Source organism: Mytilus trossulus, chromosome 2, assembly GCF_036588685.1.
Source record: "Mytilus trossulus isolate FHL-02 chromosome 2, PNRI_Mtr1.1.1.hap1, whole genome shotgun sequence".
Lineage (NCBI taxonomy): Eukaryota > Metazoa > Mollusca > Bivalvia > Mytilida > Mytilidae > Mytilus > Mytilus trossulus.
This window is the reverse complement of record NC_086374.1, coordinates 96114427-96141913: the sequence shown is the minus strand read 5'-3', so window position 1 is coordinate 96141913 and position 27487 is coordinate 96114427. Positions and strand designations below refer to the sequence as shown.

Sequence of the window (27487 nt, the reverse complement as noted above, 5' to 3'; positions counted from 1 at the left end):
GTCATTGTGCGACTCACTTTTTTTTTTTGTGGTGGTGGTGGTGGTGGTGGTGGTTGGGGGGGGTTTACACATTATGTATATTCAAAAGGAACTTCGGTAAACTACTGTTGGCTTTTATTACGCACGTAGGAATTTAGAAACAGAACATTATCTTACAATACAGGGATGAGCCTTAAATGTAATAGTGTACCCTATTCTTCCGTAATAAACACCATGTAGACAGCAACCTATATATACACGATAAAGTCTGCAGAAATGTGCAACTACCTTATAATATTTATCATAAAGCTTGCAATTTGAGTGGTGTTGCTCCTATCTTCAAAATATCATAACGTTATTCTTTTTACACTTTAATGGCCGAGTTAATATACAGGTTAAAGAGATATATAGATACCACATTTCTTTATATTTTCTTTATTATGTCTTATTGTTTTAACATTGCCATAAAGGCGGTAGGTTTGGTTAGTCATAAATAAAGGCAATAATAGTATACCCGTGTTTAAAAGTCATAAACCGGTTACGAGAACACAAATTCGGGTTAAAACTAAAAACATAAAATCAGGTTTAGCCCACCAGTTTGTCTAAAATGTCCTGTAACAAGTCAGGAATATGGCAGTTATTATCAAACAAAGTACCTATCAATTGAACTTTTCAAGATAATAGGTGTGTCGCCAAAAAAATTGTAAACAATTATAAAACTCATCATTTTGGTGCAATAACTGCCTTTGGGAAGTTGTTTAATAGTTTTGATGTAAAAGAACAGTAGGTTGATATTAAACATCTTGAACAGTTTTTCCTCAGTCAAATTCTACCTATTGGGGTTTTCAAGACAAACTTGCATTTTACCCATGTGTCTTTAGCCCAGGTGAGCAAAAACCCATTATGTGGTGGCACCTTTTAATTGAAATGTATGAAATATTTCTTCTAAATTGACAAATCTGTAATGATGCTTCTTTATGAATCAATCAATGATGGTGCATCTTAGTTTTCTAATCTTTTGGTTCTTACATTTATGGTGCCCCTCAATAAACAAATAACTAAAAATATGATCCGAAAATAACAAAGAATAAAAAACAAAATATTGTGAATGTCTTTATTGCATTTAGTTTATAAAAATCAGCAATTCAAAATGACATAACTTAACAACCAAAACTAACAAATTACTCATTACAAATCTAAACAATTAAAGCATAGTTTTATTACTTGGTGAACTATTAAATGTGTTACCAATTATTTCCTTCCTATGTACAATTTGTTTAAGTATACACGTGTGCCAACAATATAAAATATCATCAAGTCAAATAGGTTCATTTAGAAAAGACATTGACATGTAAAATGCCTAAAGCATTTACTTCCTTTTAACCAAGGGTATCATTATCACTGAATATCATCAAATACGCAGTGTTAAGTGGACAATTGTCATATTCTAAATCTCATCATGGTCTACTTCAGATAGTTTTTCGTTGTAGCTATAAACCTTAGCCATATAGACAATATTAACATATTCTGATAAACTATTACTAATATATATCTTTCAGAATGCATCAAACATCTTATACATAATCAGACCATGGATTCTGATGCTTAGCTTCAGGCATGATAGCTTTGCATACTTTTTTTTTGTATTGGGTGCTTCAAACACAATAAAAAAAAACCCACATACTATTAATTTTTATGAACACTATTTATTCGATACTTAATACCTTCTCTGGATATTATTTTGTTTATCAATATATATGAAGAATGAGGTGTAATCTGCATCTTCAAATTAAAACTATCTCATGCTCATTTTGCTGCATTGAAAGTTAATAAATTATTATGAAGTTATGATTCCCCTTAATAAAAATATGTGATATTGTTTAGGTTGATTATTTACAATTTGACATTTAATATTTTTATTCTTTATATTATATTTCATTAAGACAAATATCACAGAGGCTTATAAATAATTTCTAACTTTGCACTCCAGTAAAAAAATAATTGTTGATATTCAAAAATGTACTGATGGATTATAAAAAATATAAAGTCTTACAATTTCTAACTGTATATAAAAAACATGATAGAAAAAGTCTTCTGTGTGTTATTTTTTAAGCATTCTTGTATGTTTCTTGGGTGACCAATATTAGTTTTCAACACTTATAATTACAAGCAGAGTTCTTGAAAAAGTTGTGGTATGAAGGTTTTGACCAGCAAAGGACTTACAAAATTTTGGTATTTTACAATAAAAAAATGCAAGGGCAAAAACAAAATTCATGGAACAACAAGGAAAATGATTTTGAGAACTCTGTCAAAAAGGACTGGTGACAATGAAAACTTGAAAAAATGTGCGTATTTTATGTACAAAGATATCAATAGTTTAGCTATTTCAATCACTCTGGCCAGTCCAGGAGTTTATAACACCCTTTTGATTGATATACTACCCTCTGCAATTAGCTCTTGAAAACATTTGTTTTATAATGCCTTTTAAATGCTAAATGAAAAATAAATATTAGTAAGTAATAATTTCATAATTATGTACACCATGAACATCTCATACAAAGACTTAAATATACTACTGACAAAGTTAAGTGCAATAAAGGTTTCCAATACAGTGAAACCTGGATAAACTGAATCCTGCATAAACCAAAATCCTGCATAAACCGAAATCCTGTATAAACCAAAATCCTGTATAAACCAAACCTGTTCTTAAGCAACGTCATATCAAATTGTATGTGTTGTGAAGCTGATATAACCGTACATTGGCCAACACAAAACAAAGTCCTTAAGAGGTTTGGTGAAGCAAAGTTTCACTGTATATGGAATGTTAGTATGAAGGGACTTAGGACCAAGTCAAGGTAAGATAATAATAATGATGGATGGTTGTTTTACAACAAGCAGCTATTCAAATACATATTCAGGATGAGCAAATGTGAATATTAACCCTGCTTTGTACTAAAATGACACACTGAGCTACATTTTTAATGTGCAAAGGAATGTTAAAAGATTTCAGTTCATCATACCGGTTGACACATGGTTGATAATACATAAATGTTGACAATAGACACTTTAGAGTCAGTCTGATTAAAACTTGACTACCTTTTCAATAATTTAATATGTGATTTGTTATAAATAAAGGATGTTTTAAAAAGTGATTCATTTTGTCATTAAAAGGTGTCATTTAAAATACCCCCTTTCTTAATCTGCAAGATGAAAATATCATTGTGATTTGAAAATCCATTTTAAAAAAAACCAAATTATAAAATTAAAACATGATGTTTACCAAATATGATCAAATTTTAACCATAATGTTAACATTCATTGACATGTGGCCTACAGTCACAAGATCTACTTGACCCAGTCCTGAGTTTTATAGAAAATTTAAATATATACATATACATGTTTTTATAAAGGAGGAAATAATTATATAAACAAAACTTGATAGCTATGAATAATACACTAAATGACATAAACATTTGAAATGTAGATCATATGATAATTGATTTTTTAAATATCTAATTTCTACAGATTTAATATGAAATAGTGATGTAGTGAGTTGAATTCTTTTCACAACCACTTACTAAACCGACATGAAAAAAATAAGACATGAAATTGCAATGTGTTAAAAAACTTTAACAAATCAATATTTATCAAATGATATCAATAAAACAACAAATAAAACAACTAAATAGCAAATTTTCTTCCTTTTTGATAACCATTTAGATCATTTAAAATTTCATTTTCTTTTGTTAGCCTACATACACATGTAAATGCCATTGAAATTCTCAGATTGAAAATTAAGCAACCAACATGCAATCAATTAACTTAATCTATTTGTAATTGCCCGCTGGTTTAACTGCTTTCAAATTTCTTTACAAGTCATGAACAGATTGAATATTTTTGAAGGGGGAGGGAGGGGCTGGGGGGCTTATTTCCAGCAAGGAAATAGATACTGTCATGATCAAATGTTTGAGAAATCAAAAGGGTACTTTCCTAGATCTGCACTGCAATTTATATTTAATAAATAGTTTAAAGATTACATTTTCAAAATTTTGTAAAACTGCTATATTTTGGGGCCATAAAAATTAAAGGGTCCTACAGAACCTACTCAGAAATCATGTTAACAGATATTATAAAATGTTTGATGCAATATCACACTTTATCTTTGAAAAATTAGAAATAAACTCATCATAGTTACCAGAATTACAATTTTGTATTGGCGCCAGACATTGGTTTGTCTACACAAGCTTTATCAGTGACTCTCAAATAAAAAAAAGTTAAAAAGGCCAAACAAAGAACAAAGTGGGAGTGTTCTAGACCAAAAAGTTCAATGCATAATTAAAAAATCCTAAAAGTTATGCCAAATACTGTTAAAATGCTCAATTAAGTACAGATTTTCAACTACATTTACAGATATGACAATGCAAATGATAAAATTGAGAAAACACAAAAATGAAAATAATTACTACTTATCCACATTTTTTTGTAATTTAAAGCAGTTAACAGGACGTAAAAAAAGAGCTTTACATAACATAATGAAATTAGACAAATACCTGTATACATGGTATACATACAAATTAACTTTATGCACGTTGTATTAATTGCCCTATTTTACTGCCTATTTCAAAATTGATATGGTACAATACAAATTATACAGATTTATCAAATTCCCTGATCTTAATCATGATGGTTTTATTTTTTAAATAAATCATTAATTAACATGTTTTGCCATTTATATGTACATGTATGATTACCTCAGAGTCGTGAAATAGACAATAACGCATTTAAGTATTATCAGATGTTTGAAAGATTGATGATTGAGTTTAGATCATAAACAAAAATCAAAGTTTTTTATAAAATCTAATCAGTCTTTCTGTATTCTATTATCTTTTATCTCTCTTCTTTATATTGTGAGGCCCAATCATTCTCTATTCCTTATATCTTACACTAGGCTTTTCTTTTTTCTTTATATTTCAACTCCACATTATTCTTTATTTCATTTTTTTTCTCTATTTACATTTGGCCCATTAATACTATTCAATAAGCCCATCCAGGGCCTCATATATATAGCAATTACATTTTTTTTAATTCAGTTTACATTTTGTACTAATCTCAACTTAAACTATCATTTTATAAAATTGATTAATTTTCTAGATACCAACAGTCTAACTGGCAGAAAAAAATATGTCATCTGTTCTCAACATTTTACATACAAATGTACCAGCAAAAGTGATCTTTATTTCCTTCCAACCCTGGGAAGTAATATTTTATAAGGAGGAAACTTCCTTTACACATAAACTTACAAAACAAAAAAGTCAGGAGTTCCTCATTACACATCAACTAAAAACAGTGGTGAATCCCATAAGTGGGGCCCACTGACCGCCTAAGAGGGTGCCCACACAGGTCATGCTTACAGAGAATTCTTATATAATCTATCATTTTTTTCCCAGAAAAGGGAAGGGGGGCTCCAGTCCCCTAGGCCCTCTTCTCAAAAGGTCTCAATACTGAATTGTCTGTCATCTTGTCGGAAATATATATGGGAAAAAAAATCAGAAATAACAAGCAGTGCTCGCTCCTTAATCAGATTTTCTTTTTTTTACCTTAGCCAAAACAACATAAGCTTGTTAGTTTACTCGGGTTAAAAAATATAGATTTTCGGAATGATAACTTTATTTTTCCTTTTTGTTTCTGAGTAAGTAATCTTTTTAATGTATATGTGTTCCATATTATTGAAGTTCCTCTAGACAGTGTCTGTTATACACAATGATATACAATCTGTTCTTGTTGGAACAAATATTTCATAAAGCTAATTCTGATAAAAATCATTACTGTTATAAATTTCCCAATAGAAATAATATTTCGGAATATTTCTTCCTTTTGGAAGTATTATTCTAAAGGAGCTTCTATTTCAAGACAAACTCAACATGTATATGCATGCTTGAAGCTAGTTTTCTGTCCTATCACTTAAAATTCACAGTGGTCATTTTCAACTAAATGCTAATTGTCATTCATAAAATTAACAAAACATTTCAAAAATAACCATGCATTACTTTAAAAAAAAAAGGTTCACATATTGTATCATAAATAAATAAATTTTAACATGTTTTAAAAGTTTGATACCATGTTTAATCTTTTGAAACTCAACAAACAGTATCCTCACACACGATTCCTTATACAGAGTCTCTCACAATGAATCAAGCTTGACTACTTGTATTATTATTGTGCTTCTTTCCAGATACTTTGGCTTTTATTTGTCCAAATATATTAGTACCCTTCTTTTTTTCTCGTGCCTTACTTGACGAAGTAGGAAAACTCTCAGTAGATAATGATGTATATTCGTTACTGAAGCTACTTTGATTTGATTGAAGCGATGAGGCCCCATGAGACTGGAATGATGAAGAGTGAAATCCCGAGTCACTACTCGTGTTACTTGACATTGAAGCCGACTCGGACAGCTGACGCTGTGCATTCTTTATTGAGTCATTTGTAAGACGGTAATTTTCAATGGAAGACAGAGATTGCGATGGGGAAAGCGAGGTTTGAGACTGCAGAGAAGATGAAGAATTTGAAGGTATGGACATCGGTAAAGATGACTCTACACTAGAGCCCATACGATTTGGTTCAGGGTCTAACGGTGCCTTCACTGACTTAGCTAGTCTGTCCCAGAACCATTCCATAAGGTCATTTTTGGTATAATCACACAATGTTACATGTCTAAGAATCTGTGGAATAGGCACTGAAGGTTCTATGAGGACAGGAATAAGCTTCTTACTTCTTGCACCTACAAGCAAATAAATTGTATATATATGATGCAGAAAATATCAGGATTCTTACAAAGAATAATAACATATAGAGGCTTTGATGAATGTCACAATAGAATTTTAAGGCTGTATGATGCTGTTCTAATTTCGTTGTTGTGTTGGTCATTTTCTGACTTACTGACGATTAACATTTACACTTCATCTACTCTAATGTCTATGTAGGTAATATGCATGACTGACTGTTTTTTTCATTCAATCAGCTCAACAAAATGTGTAGCCCTAAGATTACATTACTTCCTCTGAAAAGATGCATGAACTAAATGGCATTATACATGTCATACAAAGTCCAGAGGTAGACAAGGGTTTATAGGAAATAACTATTTGAATCAGTAATGATTTGGTAATAAGCTATTTCATCCATTTTCTTTTAACCATGCATTCAAGGCCAAGGCTACATGTTGAAGATCATACTTTGACCTAAAATGGTTTACTTTTACAAATTGTGACTTGAATGAGAGTTGTCTCATTGGCAATCATTCCACATTTCTTATATCTAAGTGATACAAAATTCAAATCATCTGTGTCCCATCGCTTAGTTTGTACATTTTAAAATATAAGTTAAAAGTTATACATGTAAACCTTACAACAGAAACAGATAAAACAAAGACATCTAGTTGTATTAATGTAATTGTATATATAAACTTCTGGATTTTTTTTAAAACTTGTTAAAAAATACTGAAAAAATATGGATACTCCACTATCATTGTTTCAATATTAACTTATGAACAATGATGAACCACATCAACATACAACAACTACTGAACATCAGGTTCCAGACTTAGGCCACTCAATTTTCTGATAATATTTACAATATGTCTTACCTGGTGCTAAAGCATGAGCAAACTTGACTTGGAAATCACATGCAGAGCTATGTAGATATTCATGTGATAGAACTATTATCATTCTTTTACATCTACAACAATTAAAAAAGATATTTTAAAGATGATAAATGTAGCAGTATTACCTAGTGTCCTGTAAATGAAAGTATATAAGAATTATTCTCTGAAAGACTGGACTTGTGCCTACAATACTGGAAATTCAAAAATTATTCTGAGCAATTATTATATAATTTTTTAAGAATGGACAAAAATATGACATTATTTATTGCAATTTCAGGAAAATCTGCATACAGATACATTTGAGAAATCAGAATTTTAATTGTTATTATTGTGATACTCTTCCTTTTGCATTATTTGCCATTATACATGTTATATAAAACCTTACAATAATTCATGAATTAATATCAGTACCAAAAATAGGCTAAATCAAAAATCAATCTTTTTTTAGAATACATAACATGTTTACATTTTCTAACTTATCAATCAATGGTTTAAAAAAGTAGTTACTTAAGATGATTCATAATTAATATACCTGTATTTAAATTGATGTAGGTTAAATGTTAGGAGACAATTATCCACCAATACTTAGTCTCTCAGAAACAAAAATTGGACAGAGAAAAGTCAAGGGTAACACTTCATGCCCTTAATTGATACCTATGGTGGGGGATCAAGGATGTTCGCTACTTCGTTTAAAAATAACAAGCTTTTTAAAAGACCGTTATGAATTGACAGTATATATTTAAAGAAACAATAAAAGGAGAAAAAAATGGAGGGTCCGTGTGCTTAGTTTCGAGATATAAGCACAAGAAAATTTGGCGGGAAATAATTTTCTCTAGATTTTTATATCATTTAACATTGGCACCTTTAATAAAGTTTAAAAACTATTAAAAATAACAAGGATTTTATAAGATTTTGAAATATGGCCTTTTGAACTTAATGAAGTAAAATTATGAAAAGAAGAGTAGGGTATATAGTGGGCAAATATTTTTACTGGCAATACATCGATAAAACCAGAGGATTTCGAAAATCTGGCAAAAATTCCCAAAATAGAGGAGCAAACATCCTTAATTTAACTTTGTTAGAAATCAGCACTACTGGTACCTGTATTTTCATTGATTTTATAGGTGCATGCAATAACTGGTAGAATTCAAAGTGAAGAATAACACGATTTTGTGTGCAAATTATCAGTGTTTGCAAACCATTGGTACATTGTATACTTAAATTTTGTAATCCTTAAAAAATTCTACATAACTTAAAGGAGTCAACAAAGTAAACACCAACGTCCTTTTTCTTTTCAGATAAAATCATTTAACATAATTTCCACATTTATTGTTATTTTACGAAATTCATCTTTGATGTAACTGCCTGATAATTTTATTTTCTCAGCACAGTAGAGTGAAATTAAAAAAAAACAAGAATGTGTCCTCAGCACACAAAGGCCCCACTCGCACCATCATTTTCCATGTTCAGTGGACCATGAAATTGGGGTAAAAACTCTAATGTGGCATTAAAATTAGAAAGATCATATCATAGGGAACATGTGTACTAAGTTTGAAGTCTATTTGACTTCAACTTCATCAAAAACTACCTTGACCAAAAACTTTAACCTGAAGAGGGACAGACGGACAGACGAACGGACGGACGAACAGACGAGCAGACGCACAGACCAGAATACATAATGCCCCTCTACTATCGTAGGTGGGACATAAAAATATCTGTAGAAACTAAGGGAGCATGCACTGTTGTCACTGAAATTAACAACTTCATCATGGGTAAAATAGCGATGAACTATGGAAAGCCAACGGGGTCAAAATTCTTACTTCGTAACTTTTCAATTTGTAACTTGTAACTGTGTGATTTTTCAATTTGTATATTGCTGTTTTGTAACTTGTCGATTTGTTAAATGTCGATTTGTATATTGTCTATTTGTATATTGATGTTTTGTAACTTGTCGATTCGTTAATTGTCAATTTGTATATTGCTGTTTTGTAACTTGTCGATTTGTTTAATGTCGATTTGTATATTGTCTATTTGTATATTAATGTTTTGTAACTTGTTGATTCGTAAATTGTCAATTTGTATATTGATGTTTTGTAACTTGTCGATTCGTTAAATGTCAATGTGTGAAATGTCAATGTGTTAAATGTCATCGTTGTATTATGCTAACGATCATTATGACGACAGATGGCGCTCGGTTTCTTCTACGGTGTATAAGCCTCCTGTAAGTAGGAGCACCGGCATATGACATATATACCAATGTAATTTAAATCAATTATGTAAAGCACATTTATATAAAAGAAAACAAATAAATAAATACATTGTTTGTTTTATATAGCATGTATATCAGGGTCTTGCTTTTATTTAGAGTTTACTGTACTGGTCACCAAACCTGGGATGGGATCCTGTATTAAGATATCATAGATGTGTCGCTGAGACGGGCTTCCTTATCAACTTCGCAAATATATTACTGTCACTTGGCAGGAAATTTATACTTAATATTTAAGCGGGTCAAAATAAGACTAAATACATGAAATATAAGACGGTGCTGGAAAATTTATACTAATAGTGTCCTGGGCCGCAAATTTTGAACTAAATGTGGCAGATTTTACAATAAGAAGGAATTATTGTTTTTTTGTATCCATCAAAAAAGCAATTGCTGAAACTGTGAAACAGACTGTGTAATGGAGTAATGCATTATGTTAATGAATAAAATGTGTCTTTCTGAGTAAATAAACATAAAAATTACTCTGTGTTCATGGTGTTTGTGTTTTATGTTAGAATTAGAGGGTTTTCAATTTCAAAATATTGGACATGGAATAGACATCATGACCTACTTTACTGACATCCAGCTTATTTGGAGTGGAATTTTGAAGCATTATTTATAAGTGGAGCCTAATAACATGGACTTATATTTTAAGAAAAAGTCTTCTTTTGTGTTTTAATCATTACTTTAAGGCAGATTTTTATTGGTAAAGGCTAAAAAAGGTAATTTAATAATATTGTTGCTAACGTCACGTCTTTTCCGTCCATTGTGATATGTCACGATCGCAATTTTCTTTTTGGTTCTCAGACAGCCCATTGTAGTTATTTTTACCCCGGGTTTTTTAAATAATTGAAAATAGCAATCATATTAAATTTGGATGACGTAAGGGGGTCAAAGGACTTGAGGAATCAATATCATTGGCTGTTTTAATTTTTGCGAACGTTACTGCTCGAGGTTTCCGTCCAAATCAGTGTCACATGAGCAACATATATTTAGATCTGTAACTCTCCTGTATAGGAGTTACGATATCGCCCTTTGCAGAAATAGATTCGGAGTCAGTTCCTTCACATGATGGGGAAGCAAAGAAGGTAAGTTGTATGTAATATTGTTACAAGAGGACCTTAAATGTATTCCGTCCATCAAAAAGACGTTAGCAACAAAACGTAATGTCATGATAGTAGATGTTGCTAATGTTACTATTACAAATTGGTTTCTTGTGTATTCCTTTGATATAAAGTACACCTGCAAATGACATTCTGTATATTTAGAAATTCTAAACCAGACTGTACAATTTTATTACTCCAGGCATATATTAAACATCACTGTGTGCATACATTTTAACTTTTAAAGAAGTTGTTGCTCATGTGACATGTCCAAATGTCGCTAACGTTACTCATTTTTGTCTCCGTCACATTAGCAACATGAAAGTAGGAGACAGAACACAATACTGTAAAATCTGCCATGTATCATGAATGGGAGAAATGGTTTGACACTCATTATTCCTTAATATTATAATCTCAATATAAAAATTTCAGAAAAGAATGCAATTCTCTAATGATGTTTTAATACAAGAAGCAAATAGACGAACAATCTTTATTAATTTGGCTCCTGAGTAATGTAGATAAAACATGTAAAAGATGTCACAGTTTATTAAATCATATTTGAACTTTGCAAAGACAAACTGAATGTTTTTTTTTTAAATGAGTTACTTAATTAATGCATACTATATATTAAAACTGTATTGAATATGCACTATTTTGTAATAAAATCTAAAGGAACCCGAAAACTAAACTAGGAGCTAAATTGGACTACCAATATTTCCAAAAATGCAACGTAGTCAAGAAGTCAAAATTAACACTAGGATTCCTGATAAGAAAGTTTTCCAGTGCTATAGAGCCAGACAATTAAAAAAAGCTCGTCCAAAAAAGGACAATCAATTGCTGCCAAGGGCCCGATTGAACAATTATCAGTCAAGAAATGTATTGAAAAAAATTGCATATCAAGAACTTCAAAAAGTGTTTTGAGATCTCAACGAGCAAAATACCACAATATTCCAACTTATTTTTCGTAAAAACAGTATTCGAGTGGAACCACCTTGAAGAAACTAGTGCGCAAACCGCGAGCGTTGACAGTCGTTCAGAAACTGCTCTCGTGCATCGTCAATTCATCGACGGCGCTCTGTCTATCGTTGTATTAAAGCCTGGGTTTTTATCCACAACGTTTTCCTACAGATACGTTTACAAATCTAGAATGATCATGGTACTAGATCGAAATATATTAGGAGGTTTTCTCTCTGGATAGTTTGTTAATGACCATAATCGTAAAACTATGAAACTGTTTATTTTTTACTACACGGGTCACCTACTTAAAATTGACAATGGAAATGGGGAATGTGTCAAAGGGACAACAACACGACCTGGGATCATGGTTGACTGCTCGACAGAAGAGCCAGGCGGAATACAGCATGGTTTGTCAATTGAGTTAGGATTATATTGTTACGAATTCATTGCAAATGATTTTTTTATTTTACATGACATGCACATTTTTTTTTTTAGCTTTATTGATTAACATTGTGAATCATTTCGGTTAATTAACGATCCGATCGACAAAATATAAGATTTGGTAAGGTTGCCGGGCTATAAGGAGGTGTGTCCCCGGGTGGGGATCATATCGGGAATACTAGGCGTTAATAGGCAGCTGTTGCGATCGAGGGACTCGTGAATATTTTGATCTTTTTGGTTGTAAATTTTTATAGAACGGGAATCTGGTAGCGGCAATTTTTAAGCTTCTTGACCTGGGTTTTCCAGTAATGATGTAGCCTTTTATAGCCGACTATTTGGTATTATGTTTTCTCATTGTTGAAGGCCGTAGGTTGCCTATACTTGCTTACATCGACTTTATTTGAACTTCGCTTTGGTTGATAGTTGTCTCATTGGCAATCATACGGTTTATTACCACATCTCCTTATTGTATTTACCTGAATAATTCAGTCGTTATATTCCACGGACCAACGACTATTTCAATTACCTCGCAATTAGGAAAGATCGTTTACGTCGTGGGACTTGACTAGCCGGGATGTATTTTTATAGTTTCCGTTCTCGAATGAAAGTCCACGTGAATAAATAAAATAAAACTGGGATCCTGTAAACATGCAATTTTTGTTTTGCTTTCTTTTAGACGCATTTGCTGTAATTGATTGATTAAAATTACTTCGGTATATATATTCCATATGGAGGTGCTCCTTCTTACAGGAGGCTTATACACCGAAGAAGAAACCGAGCGCCATCTGTCGTCATAATGATCGTTAGCATAATACAACGATGACATTTCACACATTGACAAATCACGCATTGACATTTAACGAATCAACAAGTTACAAAACATCAATATACAAATTGACAATTTACGAATCGACAAGTTTCAAAACATCAATACACAAATTGACAATTTACAAATCGGCAATGTTGAGTTACAAAACATCAATATGTATACAAGTTGACAATTTACAAATCGACATTTAACGAATCGACAAGTTACAAAACAGCAATATACAAATTGACAAATCACACAGTTACAAGTAACAAATTGACAAGTTACGAAGTAAGAATTTTGACCCCGTTGGCTTTCCATAATGAACAGATTATCAGTGGTCATTTCAATTCGATTGCTTTTCTCACTTTAGCTTTAGTCTATTAATATACTACAGATAAAATACCTTGATTCTATAAGTTTTGCATCTGTAACATATCTGGAACCTCCAGGTAGATCATCTCTACCTGGTACACATAGTTTTAGATCATATTCCTTTTCAAGCTTTTTAATCATGTCTTTCACAAAAACAATGTCCTTTCCAGTAGAATCTGCATTGTAGCATACAAAAGCATCGAATAATGTTATACTTCCATCAACTGAAAAACACAGGTTGTTTATTAATATTTGTAATACATGTATAATATATATTTAAGGTGGTACCCAACACTACAGGGAGATAACTCTGTAAAATCATTTAAACGTTTTAATTACATTATATTGTTAAGGGAATATTAAGCTTTTCAATGGTCAAGATCAGTGTTTGTCAAATTGCTATACATGTATAACCAGTGCAATATTTCTGAAAGTAAATACTTTGTCAAAATTTTATGAAAAATAAACGAGTCAAATTAATTTTAGTGAAAGTGTTGGGTACCACCTCAACAACTGAAAACACAGGTAATAAATTAAATATTTGTAATAAAAAAAACAAATTACTTCAATAAATCCTTTAGCAGATAGTAAAAATTATTTATCATGTTTATAAACTTTATTGTTTAATTCAATGGATGCAGTTACATAGCAATTTCATATTCTAATTAGAAGTCTAAAGTTTGCTGGTACATGGAAATCTCATTCCCCACATTCTTATTTTCATCTACATGTAATTATAATGAATGCCTGAATAGGTATATGTTTCTGTAAACATGGTTAACAAGAATGTGTCCAAAGTACACGGATGCCCCACTAGCACTATCATTTTCCATGTTCAATGGACCATGAAATTGGATAAAAAATATAATTAGGCATTAAAATTAGAAAGATAATAGCATAGGGAACATGTGTATTAAGTTTCAAGTTGAATGGACTTCAACTTCATCAAAAACTACCTTGACCAAAAACTTTAACCTGAAACATGCACTTTCATTTTCTATGTTCAGTGGACCGTGAAATTGGGGTCAAAAGTTTAATTTGGCTTTAAAATTAGAAAGATCATATCATAAGGTACATGTGTACAAAGTTTCAAGTTGATTGGACTTCAACTTCATCAAAAACTACCTTGACCAAAAACTTTAATCTGAAGCGGGACAGACGGACGAACGAACAGACAGACGGACGGACTGAAGAACGAACAGACAGACAAACGGACGCACAGACCAGAAAACATAATGCCCCTCTACTATCGTAAGTGGGGCATAAAAAAAGTTCTTCACTTGAGTGCATATTTTTCATCCTGAAGAATCCTTTTATCTCCATTAGAGATACAAGATTAGCCAGGACCCCAGGCTAAATAGGTAACAGGTGAATATACTATTGGTATCAGTATCGGACTCGACCCGAAACTTCTTAACTATTGGCAATATTAATTACGTGGAAAACAAAAGGGCCTGGAGTGGTGTAATTTTTAATCTACACCTTTGTACTATATTAGTTATATATAAAGTTGAATTCTTTGATTCGTTGTTTTTACGTGATGACGGCTGACAAATTGGACATCGTAATTTTAGTATTATAGATGCTTATCATGTGTATAACAATACAGTATTTCACATATATATAATATCAACAGCACTTACTGTCTCCAGTGACAAGCATTCGAGTTTCATCCACATAATGGTCAGGAGCTGAACTTTGTGATACTGTATAAAAAAAAATTATTCTAATATTACTTTTGTCGATACATAAATAATTGTTCAGGTGCAAACTACATCAATATTTGAATTTCGTAACCAGTTTTCTAAAATAATTCAAGGTAACGTTTTTCGTTGTTATATACTGTCTGCGTTTAAGTATATCATCATGATCATTCCAAGTTTTGTTGGAGTTTCAGAATGTTCAGTAAATATACTAAATTTGTTTAGATATTTATGATTTGAAATTAATGTGTTTTCTGGCAAAGTAACTGGTCAATCATATGTAATATGACATGCATGATGTATAAATCCTATGTATAATCATATGTATAAACCATATATGAAAGTGTTTACCAGCAATGTCATGAATGTAGCCTGCGTCAACTAAATGAATGTGTTTTTTAAAAGGCATTGTAACTGGTCAAATAAACAATTGTGTTTTCAGGTATATTGTACCTGTTAAAATCAGATGAATGTGCTTTCAGGTATATTGTACCTGTTAAAATCAAATGAATTTGCTTTCAGGTATATTGTACCTGTTAAAATCAGATGAATGTGCTTTCAGGTATATTGTACCTGTTAAAATCAGATGAATTTGCTTTCAGGTATATTGTACCTGTTAAAATCAGATGAATGTGCTTTCAGGTATATTGTACATGTTAAAATCAGATGAATGTGCTTTCAGGTATATTGTACCTGTTAAAATCAGATGAATGTGCTTTCAGGTACAAACTGTGTTGTAAGCAGACAATGACATGAATGTGTTTTCAGGTATTGTATCTGGTAAATCAGATACATGTAAATGTATTGTACAGCATTTTAACCAATCATCAGATTCACATAAATTTGTTTCAAAGCATTTTCACCAGTCAATAAATTAGATGAATGTTATTAATGTGTTCTCAGGGATTGTAGGTAAAATAAATTAAATCTTATACAATACCTGAATTTTCTTGCACTGGTAGATAATCATTAGCTAATCTTTCTTTTGTTAAAATGTAGTTCTCTGCATCTTTTACTAAAATGGAGAAAACAAAATGTATGTAAAAAGAAGATTTGGTGTGATTGCCTATGAAATATTTATCCACTAGACATGCTAGAGATTAATTAAGTTAGATGTTACAAACTATAGGTCAAACTTCTTATATTAAGTCAAAAGTCTTTAGAAATTTACTTATAATGATTTACAGTGTAAGTCTGCAATCACACTTTTCTATCCCAGGAAAAATAATTTGAAGCAAGTTATAATGTTGAAAAGGTTTGCCACACGTACAACTTTTAAATGGAAACACATATCATTCAGGAACATCTGTTTGTTGTGAGCCACCGATGATGAAGACCGTACATTGACCTATGATAGTTTACTTTTATAAATTGTGACTTGGATAGAGAGTTGTTTCATTGGCACTGACATACCACATCTTCTTATACAATGTATATCTATTCAACAATGACAGTTGACTGGCCCCCATACATGTACATGTATGTGTGATGAATGCCAAAAGCCATGTAGGCTGTACTATAATTAAAACGTAGTACATTTGCAAATACGTTTCTAGTCTATAATTGTATATCTAACGGATGTTGAGTAAAACACAAGTACAAGTATCATTTTTCTAGTTCGATTTAAAAACTCTTTCCTATTACATGTAGTATTAATCATAAAAATAAAGTCAAGAATAGATTTTTTTTAAACCTTTTATTACATTGTTAGGTCACATTGATTGTAAAATAGCAGTACTTATAAAACATGTATTATATATAGTACATAACTCAGTGTATCATGTGAATAAAAACCAGATGCTTCGCAGGGCGTAGCTTTATACGACCGCAGAGGTTGAACCCTGAACGGTTGGGGCAAGTATGGACACAACATTCAAGCTGGATTCAGCTCTAAATTTGGATTGTGATTAAATAGTTGACACAGCATAGGTTTCTGACACAGAATGAATGTGTTCTAATGAACTTAAAATTTTTGTTTTCTCTTAGAGCAATTCACTATGCTGTTCAATATTAATCCTCTCAAAATAATGTTTGAAGAAATTTTCTTTTTATTTATGAAATTTCAAATGAGAAAAATTGAACCCAATTTTTTAATCACATCCCCCTTTCCCTTATTCCAAAACTAATCTCAATTAAAATATTCTAATGGAGTTTGCAACAATAACTACTCATTTAAATGCATCATAAAATAAACTGTAAATAAAATGTAAAAAAACTGCTTGTTATCACTGAATGGTAAAAATTATTTAAATTTATCAGTTGGTAGTAAAAAGTGAATATCATTGTATATTGTATATAAAAAAGATTTAAGTTGATTCTGGACAAAGAAAGATAACTCCAATTAAAAAAAATTCTTGCAATAAGATATTTCTTGATTACTATTTTGGACAAAGAAAGATAACTCTAATTAAAAAAAAATTTGCTATTTCACAATATTGTGAAATTAGATATTTCTTGCCATTGCACAATACTGTGCAATTGAAAAGACTTGCTATTCCACAATACTTAATATAATAATTTTAGATCCTGATTTGGACCAACTTGAAAAGTGGGCCCATAATCAAAAATCTAAGTACATGTTTAGATTCAGCATATCAAAGAGGCCCAAGAACTTAATTTTTGTTAAAATCAAACTTAGTTTAATTTTGGACTCTTTGGACCTTAATGTAGGCCAATTTGAAAACGGGACCAAAAATGAAGAATCTACATACACAGTTAGATTTGGCATATCAAAGAACCCCATTTATTCAATTTTTGATGAAATCAAAAAAGTTTAATTTTGGACCCCGATTTGGGCCAACTTGAAAACTGGGCCAATAATAAAAAATCTAAGTTCATTTTTAGATTCAGCATATCAAAGAACCCCAAGGATTCAATTTTTGTTAAAATCAAACTAAGTTTAATTTTGGACCCTTTGGACCTTAATGTAGACCAATTTGAAAACGGGACCAAAAGTTAAGAATCTACATACACAGTTAGATTCGGCATATCAAAGAACCCCAATTATTCAATTTTGATGAAATCAAACAAAGTTTAATTTTGGACCCTTTGGGCCCCTTTTCCCTAAACTGTTGGGACCAAAACTCCCAAAATCAATACCAACTTTCCTTTTATGGTCATTAACCTTGTGTTTAAATTTCATAGATTTCTATTTACTTATACTAACGTTATGGTGCGAAAACCAAGAAAAATGCTTATTTTGGTCCCTTTTTGGCCCCTAATTCCTAAAATGTTGGGACCAAAACTCCCAAAATCAATACCAGCCTTCCTTTTATGGTCATAAACCTTGTGTTAAAATTTCATAGATTTCTATTCACTTTTACTAAAGTTAGAGTGCGAAAACTAAAAGTATTCGGACGACGACGACGCCGACGACGCCAACGTGATAGCAATATACGACAAAATTTTTTTCAAAATTTGCGGTCGTATAAAAAGTATAACAGCTGTCATTGAATATACACATTACAGCAAAAGAAATATTGCAATTATAATTGCATTTCAAATGCATGAACACATGATGTCACTTCAGCATGTTCAGCAAACTTTGGTTATTTCCTATCGTCACTAAGTCCAGAGGTGGATTAAGGGGGGGCAGGGGGCCCAGGCCCCCCCCTTTTTGAGAAAAAAATGGTTGCTTATATAGGGAATCACTAAAGCGTGACTGGAGCGGGCCCCCTCTTAGGCCAGTCAGTGGGCCCCCACTTATGAAAATTTCTAGATCCGCCACTGCAGTCACTTAATCATTATTTTGATAATCATGATAATAGTTTGTCCCACATTTTTAAATCTTTTCTTTGAGTAGCAAATTCGAGGTTTTGTCACAAATTGGGATTTTGTAGTTTTTTTCAAAATTTTAAACACATAGGTTTAAATAACATCTTTTAATTAGTAAAAATAAAAAATATGAACTTTTTGCTTCTTTTAAGTAGCAAGGTTTATGCCTTTGATGATATCATTTACCTGAAAATTCTATTTTAGTTGAAAAAATGCTATAATAATGGCTTTACATAATGAACTGATACTTTCTTAAAAGATTTTTCACAGCAGTGGGAGTATTTTTCCTGTGAAGTTCAAGGTTTCATCTTTCAGATTATGTAATAAAATTCTACTGTTCATGATAAAAATTTCACTGTTCGGGGGTGTTGAAATAAGTGGGGGTTATTAAAAGCATGATTTTTGGGAAGGAAATTGAGGTCTGATACTTAAACCAGTGATTTTTATGTCATTATCCTAGATTCAGTACAAGGTCATCACCTGAAATGACCTGGTCATCCTAGACAACACAGATGTTGGTTCTGATAAGTTTAGAAATATAATTAGGCCCTGGATCATTAGTATTCTATATTTAAAGCTACACTAATATTAAATCACTTCTTCTAGTGATTAATTTGTACTACTTAAATAGGTGATTATTAAAGAAAGACAACTCTAACTTCCAACCTTTATGGAAATAATGATACTTGAATCAGTGATTTAGAAAATCACTTATTTAAGTAAGTCCCCTGACTGTCCCAGCTGATGTACATTTTCCTATAGTTAAAAATATCATGAACATATGACACACCTGAAAAAAGCTTTATTTAGTATAGTTTAAACTTTTGGCTGATACAAATGCATTATAACATGAGCCTCAAATTAAACTGACTCATATATCTGTAAAAGCATGATGTATTTAATTGACAGATTTAATCAAACAATAATAAACTTTATCAATATGTCAGAACTGTCAATTTATTTCACAAATGGTAATATATACAACCTAATGATGATTTAAATTTTTTTCTGGCTGGGGAGAGCAATTTGTCAATATATTTTTTTTTATTCAAGCTACATGTAGCTATAGATTTTCTAACATTAACAAGCATTCTGAGAGTATAGCATGGGAGTTCATTATCATTAAGTCCCCTACCGATTAAAAATTAACAGTACTGAAACAAAATTCTAACTTAATCTATCTTTATCATGGTATAAAATATATCTATAACAAAAATCAAATAAATGTCTTCAAGCATGACAACAAAAAAAGAGTGTGGAAAACCATGAAAACTGATTATTTAAGTGAATTTTTTCAGTCCAAGGACCATTACAGAATGTACATGTATTGCCCAAAATCATCAGTCTGGAACAAAATTTGAACTTGATCTATAACACGGGTGTCATTCGGTTTATCGAGAGAAATGATCGTGAAAGAATATCTAACGGCGGTCAAGTATTGAGAGACGATCGTGAAAGTTCTGGTAACGGATCGTGAAAGACATTTAATGTACATTCTAGTTCAGAATCTTTGAAAAAAACGCTTAATTTTCAAAACGCGAAACAAATCCGAACAAAAAAATATGTCTGTCAAAATGGTTTAACTTCCTCAACATAACTGTGAAAGAAGATAAAGAAAATATGAAATACTTTTTGAAAAAACACAAAAGGCGCATTGCGCGTCAATGAATTAATTACAAATAACACGCTTTTTGTACCTATAATGGTCATATTTCAGAATATCATGATAGATTTAAAATTTAATCTTTGGTGTATCTGATAGTACAGTAAAATTAAAGTATGTTCTTCCATTAAAAGCGTTAATTTGTTTATGAAAACCTTGAATTTGTTGAATTTCCATCAAACTTGATCGTGAAAGATCAGGCAACGTCTTATTTCTATGGGGTTTTTTTTCTGGACAATTTTTTTCTGCGGCGGAAAACAATCTTTTTTTTTCGCTACAAGTCGAAAACAATTTTTTTCTTTCAATTTTAGCATTACATATAGTGGCAGCTGAGGGTGAAACAAACAATTATTTTTTTTCTCAGAATCAAATACAAATTATTTTTTTCTCCAAAAACTGGAAACAACCTTTAAAAAAAACATAGCCCCTCCCTCCCTCCGAAAATCAAATGGTAGATGCCTTAATACGAGTAATCAGAAATCAATATTTCTTTTACCATTTGATAAATCTGCAAGTGGTTGAAGTCTTACTATTTTGATAAGAATGAACATTAAACTTTAAGGTATTATCTTTTTTTTTCTTATCAACACTTTACCTCGAAAGTTAAAAAAAACAAACTAATAACGTGTCTAAATAAGTGTGAAAGTTCTTTATAAACAACGCAGATAAGGATTGATTTAACTATATAGTTCATACTATAGAACATGCAAATGTTGTAATGTCTTGTTTGCGTTACTTATGATAGTATATTTGTTGAACGTCTTTAATATAAAGGGCTTTACTATAAGTGTTAAATGCGCTTAAGATTGTCAATGTTTCATACAAAGGTCAAGGCCAGATGAAACATTCCATACAGATTTCTACAAATATCCCGTACACCAAATAAATATTTTCCGACCCTTACAATGCCTTAGAAACTGACAAATGTAAAAGTTATGGTGGCCAGTTAATTCGGAACATAAGGTCAAAAGTATATGAACACTAACCGACAGCTAGACATAGACATCTTACTATCATTTAATAAATCAAACACAATTGAAGTCATCATGGTCATATAAGAAACATGCAGACAGACATGCATATGTACACCATACACGAAACACCTTGTCGCTATAGCATACAGGTATATATATTCTTATTGCCGTAGTTGTTATTTCTTTTTCTTTTCATTTTCAGAAAATATTAATACTTTGAAATGCTTAAACCTATAGAGGATGTTGACCTATCTAGCCTTTCTCAATACCAATAACAAATATCAATTATCATATAATGGAAGAATAATTTGAACGTCTTCGTAGCATCAGATCTTTCACGATACTTTTCACGATCTTCAAAAATGCGGTACGTGATCTTTCACGATCCAAAAAATCAGTTTTGTGTAAATAGTTCTTTATTTACAAAGTTTCAGATTAAAATTATACAAAATAACTATGCGAACCGTTTAATTAATTCAAATACAATGCCCTTATTCTGATAAACGTAGTTTATCCAGTCGAATTTGTACATAAATCGTGTTTGTTTACATTTTTTATGTCATTGGAATGTCGAGAAGCAATCTGCCTTTTGTCGTTTTGTAATAACTATGTACTTTTGAAACTAGATATTCTGACATGCTGATCATAATGTTGAACCATTTTGACAGACAGTTTTATTTTGTCGTAAATGTGTCTGTGCAATTAATTAAATTCGAATATTTACTGAACTTTCATATGTCTTCTCGATTAAATGTCTTTCACGATCCGTTACCAGAACTTTCACGATCGTCTCTCAATACTTGACCGCCGTTAGATATTCTTTCACGATCATTTCTCTCGATAAACCGAATGACACCCGTGTATAAGGGAAGTCACGATATCAAACGTTTTGATTGAGTTAAGACTTCCAATTGATATTTTATCGTGTGTCTTTCTATGTGGTGATGTTATACTATTGTTTCAGAAAAAAGGAGAAGGTTTGGTACCAGTAAAATGTTTAATCCCGCTGCACCTGTCCTAAGTCAGGAATCTAATGCACAGTGGTTGTTGTCTATTTATGTAGGTCATATGTCTCTTGTTTCTCATTTTTATATAGCTAGACCATTGATTTTCCCCGTTGAATGGTTTTACATAAGGTTTTTGGGAGGCGATTCATAGAATCCTGCTTAGTGTGAGCCATTAGACTCCATGTTGAAGGATGTACCTTGACCTATAATGGTTAACTTTTATAAATTGTTACTTGGATGGAGAGTTGTTTCATTGGCACTCATACATTGTACCACATCTTCCTGCATCTATATGAAGCATGGATATATACATTTTGTACAGACTTTGTTGGAAGGGGACTTATAACAACTCCACATGTACAGCATTGTACAGTAGCTCAGAACATTTTGAACAGTTCATAACTGAGGCCGATATCAAATTGATAAATATATTATATATTCCTGTCCATATGCATGATTTCCATCAAATCTATTTAAATTTAAATTTGTTTCAGTTTTTTTTTTCCATTTCATAAATAGGTCATGTAGGTACATGTAGCTGGTTTCTACCAATTTACCGCATTAAATGATACTTTTTATTTTCAAAATTAAAACGATTTCAAGTGGATGAATGCATGTTATTATAAATTCAGCCTTGTCAATCGTTGTGGTATGAACTATGACACATGATATTCTATAAACATGATATACATGTATCTATGCATTGCATGTATGAATTACTGTATATATACATTGATATACAAGTAAGTTGTTTGAATGTTTAAAACTGTTTTTACCAGTCCATATTTTATGTGTATAAAAGTCTTTTATCGAGACCAAAGTACTTTATGTTCCATTATATCATACTTTTAGTAAACCTATATATACAACAATATTTAACGAGGACAAGAAATTTAAACAACATATTTATGCAGCTGATAATCATGTAATAAAACTGCCATGAAAACTGTGCTATTTAAAAATTGATTTTATTCTGTTATTCTATAGTATTGACTACATGATATACATGCATATGATATGCATGGTGTATGTATTTTAAATATCTTTTTACCTATAAATTTCCTAAAATATAAAGTTATCATGTTTAAAGGGCATGCTACTTTGAGGAAGTCAATAGAAGTTCCTTATATTATGAAAAACATTCAAACTTAAAACCACAAAATCCATCGCAGGTATATATATATATATCATGTATATTGTTTTATTGACTTGACACATATCCAGATCATGACATCAGCCATCATTAAAATACTTAACAATTCAGAATCAAAATATGAAAAGAATTTAAAGAAAAAAACAAATTTGTTCTTATATAATTTCAATTTTTATACTACATAGATTGGCCATGGAGGAAAAATTAATTTAAGGCAAACAATATTACTGCATGTACATCATGTACATGTATTAATACATATATATCTTAAATTTGCTTTAAACAATGAAAAACAAATGTACAACATGACATGCATGATGACTGATCATGTATGTAAAATCATAACTTAAAATACATGTGCATGTACAAATGTACATACAGTACATGTATAATGAACAATTCCATATATATATATATACAATATACATGTACAATGTTAATGTTTAGCTATCATTTTTCTTTAACATATTTGTGTTGAATGTACAAAATGTATACATTTGTACATATTACATGTACCCATAACTGTTTAGGATAATTCTCGTCTTGCCGATCAATTTTGCTTGATAGAGTTTCACTATAATCACTATCATGACTATTTTGTTATAAAATTTTTAGCAAACATGAACTAAAACTGAGATTAGGGACTTTAAATTTTGTCTTTGTTTATCTACTGGTCATAAACAAGATTCTTGCAATAAATGAAATCAAATTTAGATTATTTTTTAACTTTAGTTATAAAATAATGATAAAATATGTTCTCAGTTGATGCAACATTTTATAATTTTATTGCATTTTTGCACTCAAAAATTTTGAAATGAGGTGTTCAGGACTCATGAACTCGCCTCAGTGAGAAATCTGAGGGTTGTATCAACTTCAATTCCAGGTTCTGTGATCACTAATGATTTTTTAAGGCAAGTCCAGGGGCTCATATTTTTTGCCATGGAAAGTCCAGCAGTGAGAGGATGAAATTGTATTGATACATGTACAATGTATATGATATATAATTTCAGTCTCCATGTACGTATGTGCTCAGTTGATACAACATTTTATAATTTTGATGAATCTTTGGACTCACAAGTTTTGAAAATGATGATTCCACTCATTTTCCAGACAGATTTTGACGATTCCAGGACTGCTAGACTCTCCTTAGTGAGAACCATATCTTACATGTATATAGGTAATTTCAAAGTTACTGTTCAAGTAGCAGTACATGTACATTGTATGATGATCATTTGGTAAAATTTGTGAATGTCCTTGAAATTTCAGACTCAGGAGAGGAAGATTTAAAATAAAAAAATCATTAATTTGCTTGAAACTCATGAAAACTTTTACATGTTTACAGTTTACAGACCCAAGTGATGAATGAAGATCACTTGGCCCTTTAATTTGAGCCAAGTGACATAGTAAATGGGTTAGAAATATAATAAAAGGGAAATAACTCTTAACGATACAATATTAATGTTGGGAACTCCATCATTGTTTATAATCATTATAATGCTACCAAACAAATATATATTACATGTATATTACATGTAGGTCAAAATGAAGTACATGTAATTAATTTTATACATATAGTATATATATTAATAAAAATATCTTCTACATAAGCAATTTACATTTATGCCAGGTAGGCAAAGTAAAACCAGTACCTTGCAGGAAATCCTGGGTGGGAAAACCCAGGTTTTTCAGGACTGGAAATCACTCCCAAAAATAGATAATCATGTTAATACTAGTATGTTGTAGCATTATAATTTAAATACATGTATGCATGCACAAATAGTCATCAATTGGGTCCTTAAGCACTCATACCACATCTTCCTATCTCTGTTGATTACATCAGGGTTTCCGCTTGCGGTCGCCATTTTCGCAATTTGCGAAAAAAAAATAATTGTGGCGATTAAAATTCGTCATTGGCGAAAGAATTTGGCGAAAGAAATATATATAACGATTTATTTTCAGCCATCTTGTTTATTTACTTTTTTTCGGGTTTCTCTGACTTTACCGATTAGACAATACTCGGAATTCATCTTGAACTCGTTAAGATTTTGACCAGACAATCAATAATCAGCTGATTGCATTCATAGCTTTCGACATCAAAGGACTAATTTATAAAGGTGTTGATTGTATTTTATAACAAAATGATATGGTTAAATGGCTTCTGTTTTTTTTTCACTTAAAAACCACATCTTATTTAGGGACAGGGGGGGGGGGGGGGGGGGGGGGCCGTAAAAAAGGAAAATTTTAAAAGAAAAATATGTTTGTTACTTGGCGAAAAAAATAATAAAGTGGCGAAAAATATATTGTTTTGGCGAAAGAGGTGGCGAAAAAAATAATTGACCCAGGGGAAACCCTGTTACATGTACATTTCAGTGATGGATCCAGAAATGTTTATAAGTGGATGCCCACTGACTACCTAAGATGGGGTCGGCTCCAGTCATACATGTACATTTGTACACCAGCTATTTTCTATATCATCCACCATTTTTACCCTACCCCCCCCCCTTTAATTTGTCTAAATGCATTTTTTGTACTCTTCTTCCTTCTTCCGGTAAGCGGCCACCGTCAACTGGTTGACTATTCTGCCACATTTAGGAGTGAGCGCAAAAATAATTTTGAAATTTAATAAACAAAAAGAATGGGTGCAATTTAATATATACAGGTGCAATTAAAAACATGTCATTTAAATCCAATGACTTATAAAAGCATAATACTGCATAATCACCATGAGGCCAAATATAAAAGATATGTGTTAATGAAAGATACCCTATTTTTAAGCTTAAAAACAGCCTACCCTGAAGGTTTTTTTAATTTTTCTATAAGCACTATAATTAGCTATAAAAGTTAGAATTTCCCTCCCATACATCATGTACATGAGAATCAATGTAAAAATAAAAGGGATTCCCTTACAATGTATAATCAACCAATTTTTTCCCACAAAACTGGGCAACACTGGATCTGAATATGATAATATTGACATATGAATTGTGACTGCAAACGTTGTAGACAGAACTGCACAGAAAAAACACATGAAAATTTTGAGTGACATAATTTTTTTTTTACTCACTGACAAAGCTTCTGCAGTCTTGTAACACATCAAGACGGCCTAGTTCGATTAAATACTTCCACAAATTTCCAAGTGTTGGGTTTAAAGCTGGAGTCATTTCCCAGTCTACCAACAAATCCTGTGTTGGACTCTTTTGTCTTCCAAATTTTCTCATTTCCAGTGCTGTAAATCCAATCAACTCTGCAAGACCATTCCAATCGGTGACATAGCCACATTCGTCGTCTATGATATCACTTTGATCGTCTAAATACAGTGCAATTTTAGACCTCGAACTTCTTCGCAAAGCATCTAATGGGATAGATGTTAACCTAGAATCCAGGTTTAAACTTTCGCCCGTGTCATCCAAAATTTCCATATCTTCGTCCATTTTACGCGACATTATGTCTTAATTTGTTTTTTTCATGTTATGTCAGTTTGAAAGCAATCAAAACATTTCACACATCATAATTGTGAATTACTTCATATTGCCATATATTAAAAAGTTGCTAAAACGCAAGAATATCAAAAGTCCTATCAACTTATTTCATCTGGCAACACTTCCGTGTTGAAGGAAGTGCATTTCATTT

At 31.4% G+C, this 27487-nt stretch overlaps 1 protein-coding gene across 1 annotated transcript; it reads right to left on the bottom strand.

Moving 5' to 3' along the window:
* Positions 1-1079: 1079 nt before the first annotated feature.
* Positions 1080-27487, bottom strand: LOC134708443 (myeloid differentiation primary response protein MyD88-like). The gene is made up of 6 exons (XM_063568967.1): positions 26922-27487; positions 16227-16301; positions 15227-15289; positions 13615-13807; positions 7619-7710; positions 1080-6757 (listed from the first exon to the last, which is right to left on the bottom strand). Exons 1-6 carry the CDS (start codon positions 27298-27300, stop codon positions 6171-6173), a joined length of 1389 nt encoding a protein of 462 aa, XP_063425037.1. The 5' UTR covers positions 27301-27487; the 3' UTR covers positions 1080-6170.

Excerpts from the sequence above, each read along its gene's own strand:
- LOC134708443 (XM_063568967.1), bottom strand. The coding sequence starts at position 27,300 with ATGTCGCGTAAAATGGACGAAGATATGGAAATTTTGGATGACACGGGC. Across the intron at positions 16,302-26,921 it reads AGACTGCAGAAGCTTTGTCA|TAAAAGATGCAGAGAACTAC; the intron begins GTGAGTAAAAAA and ends TCTCCATTTTAG. Across the intron at positions 6,758-7,618 it reads TGCTCATGCTTTAGCACCAG|GTGCAAGAAGTAAGAAGCTT; the intron begins GTAAGACATATT and ends ATTTGCTTGTAG.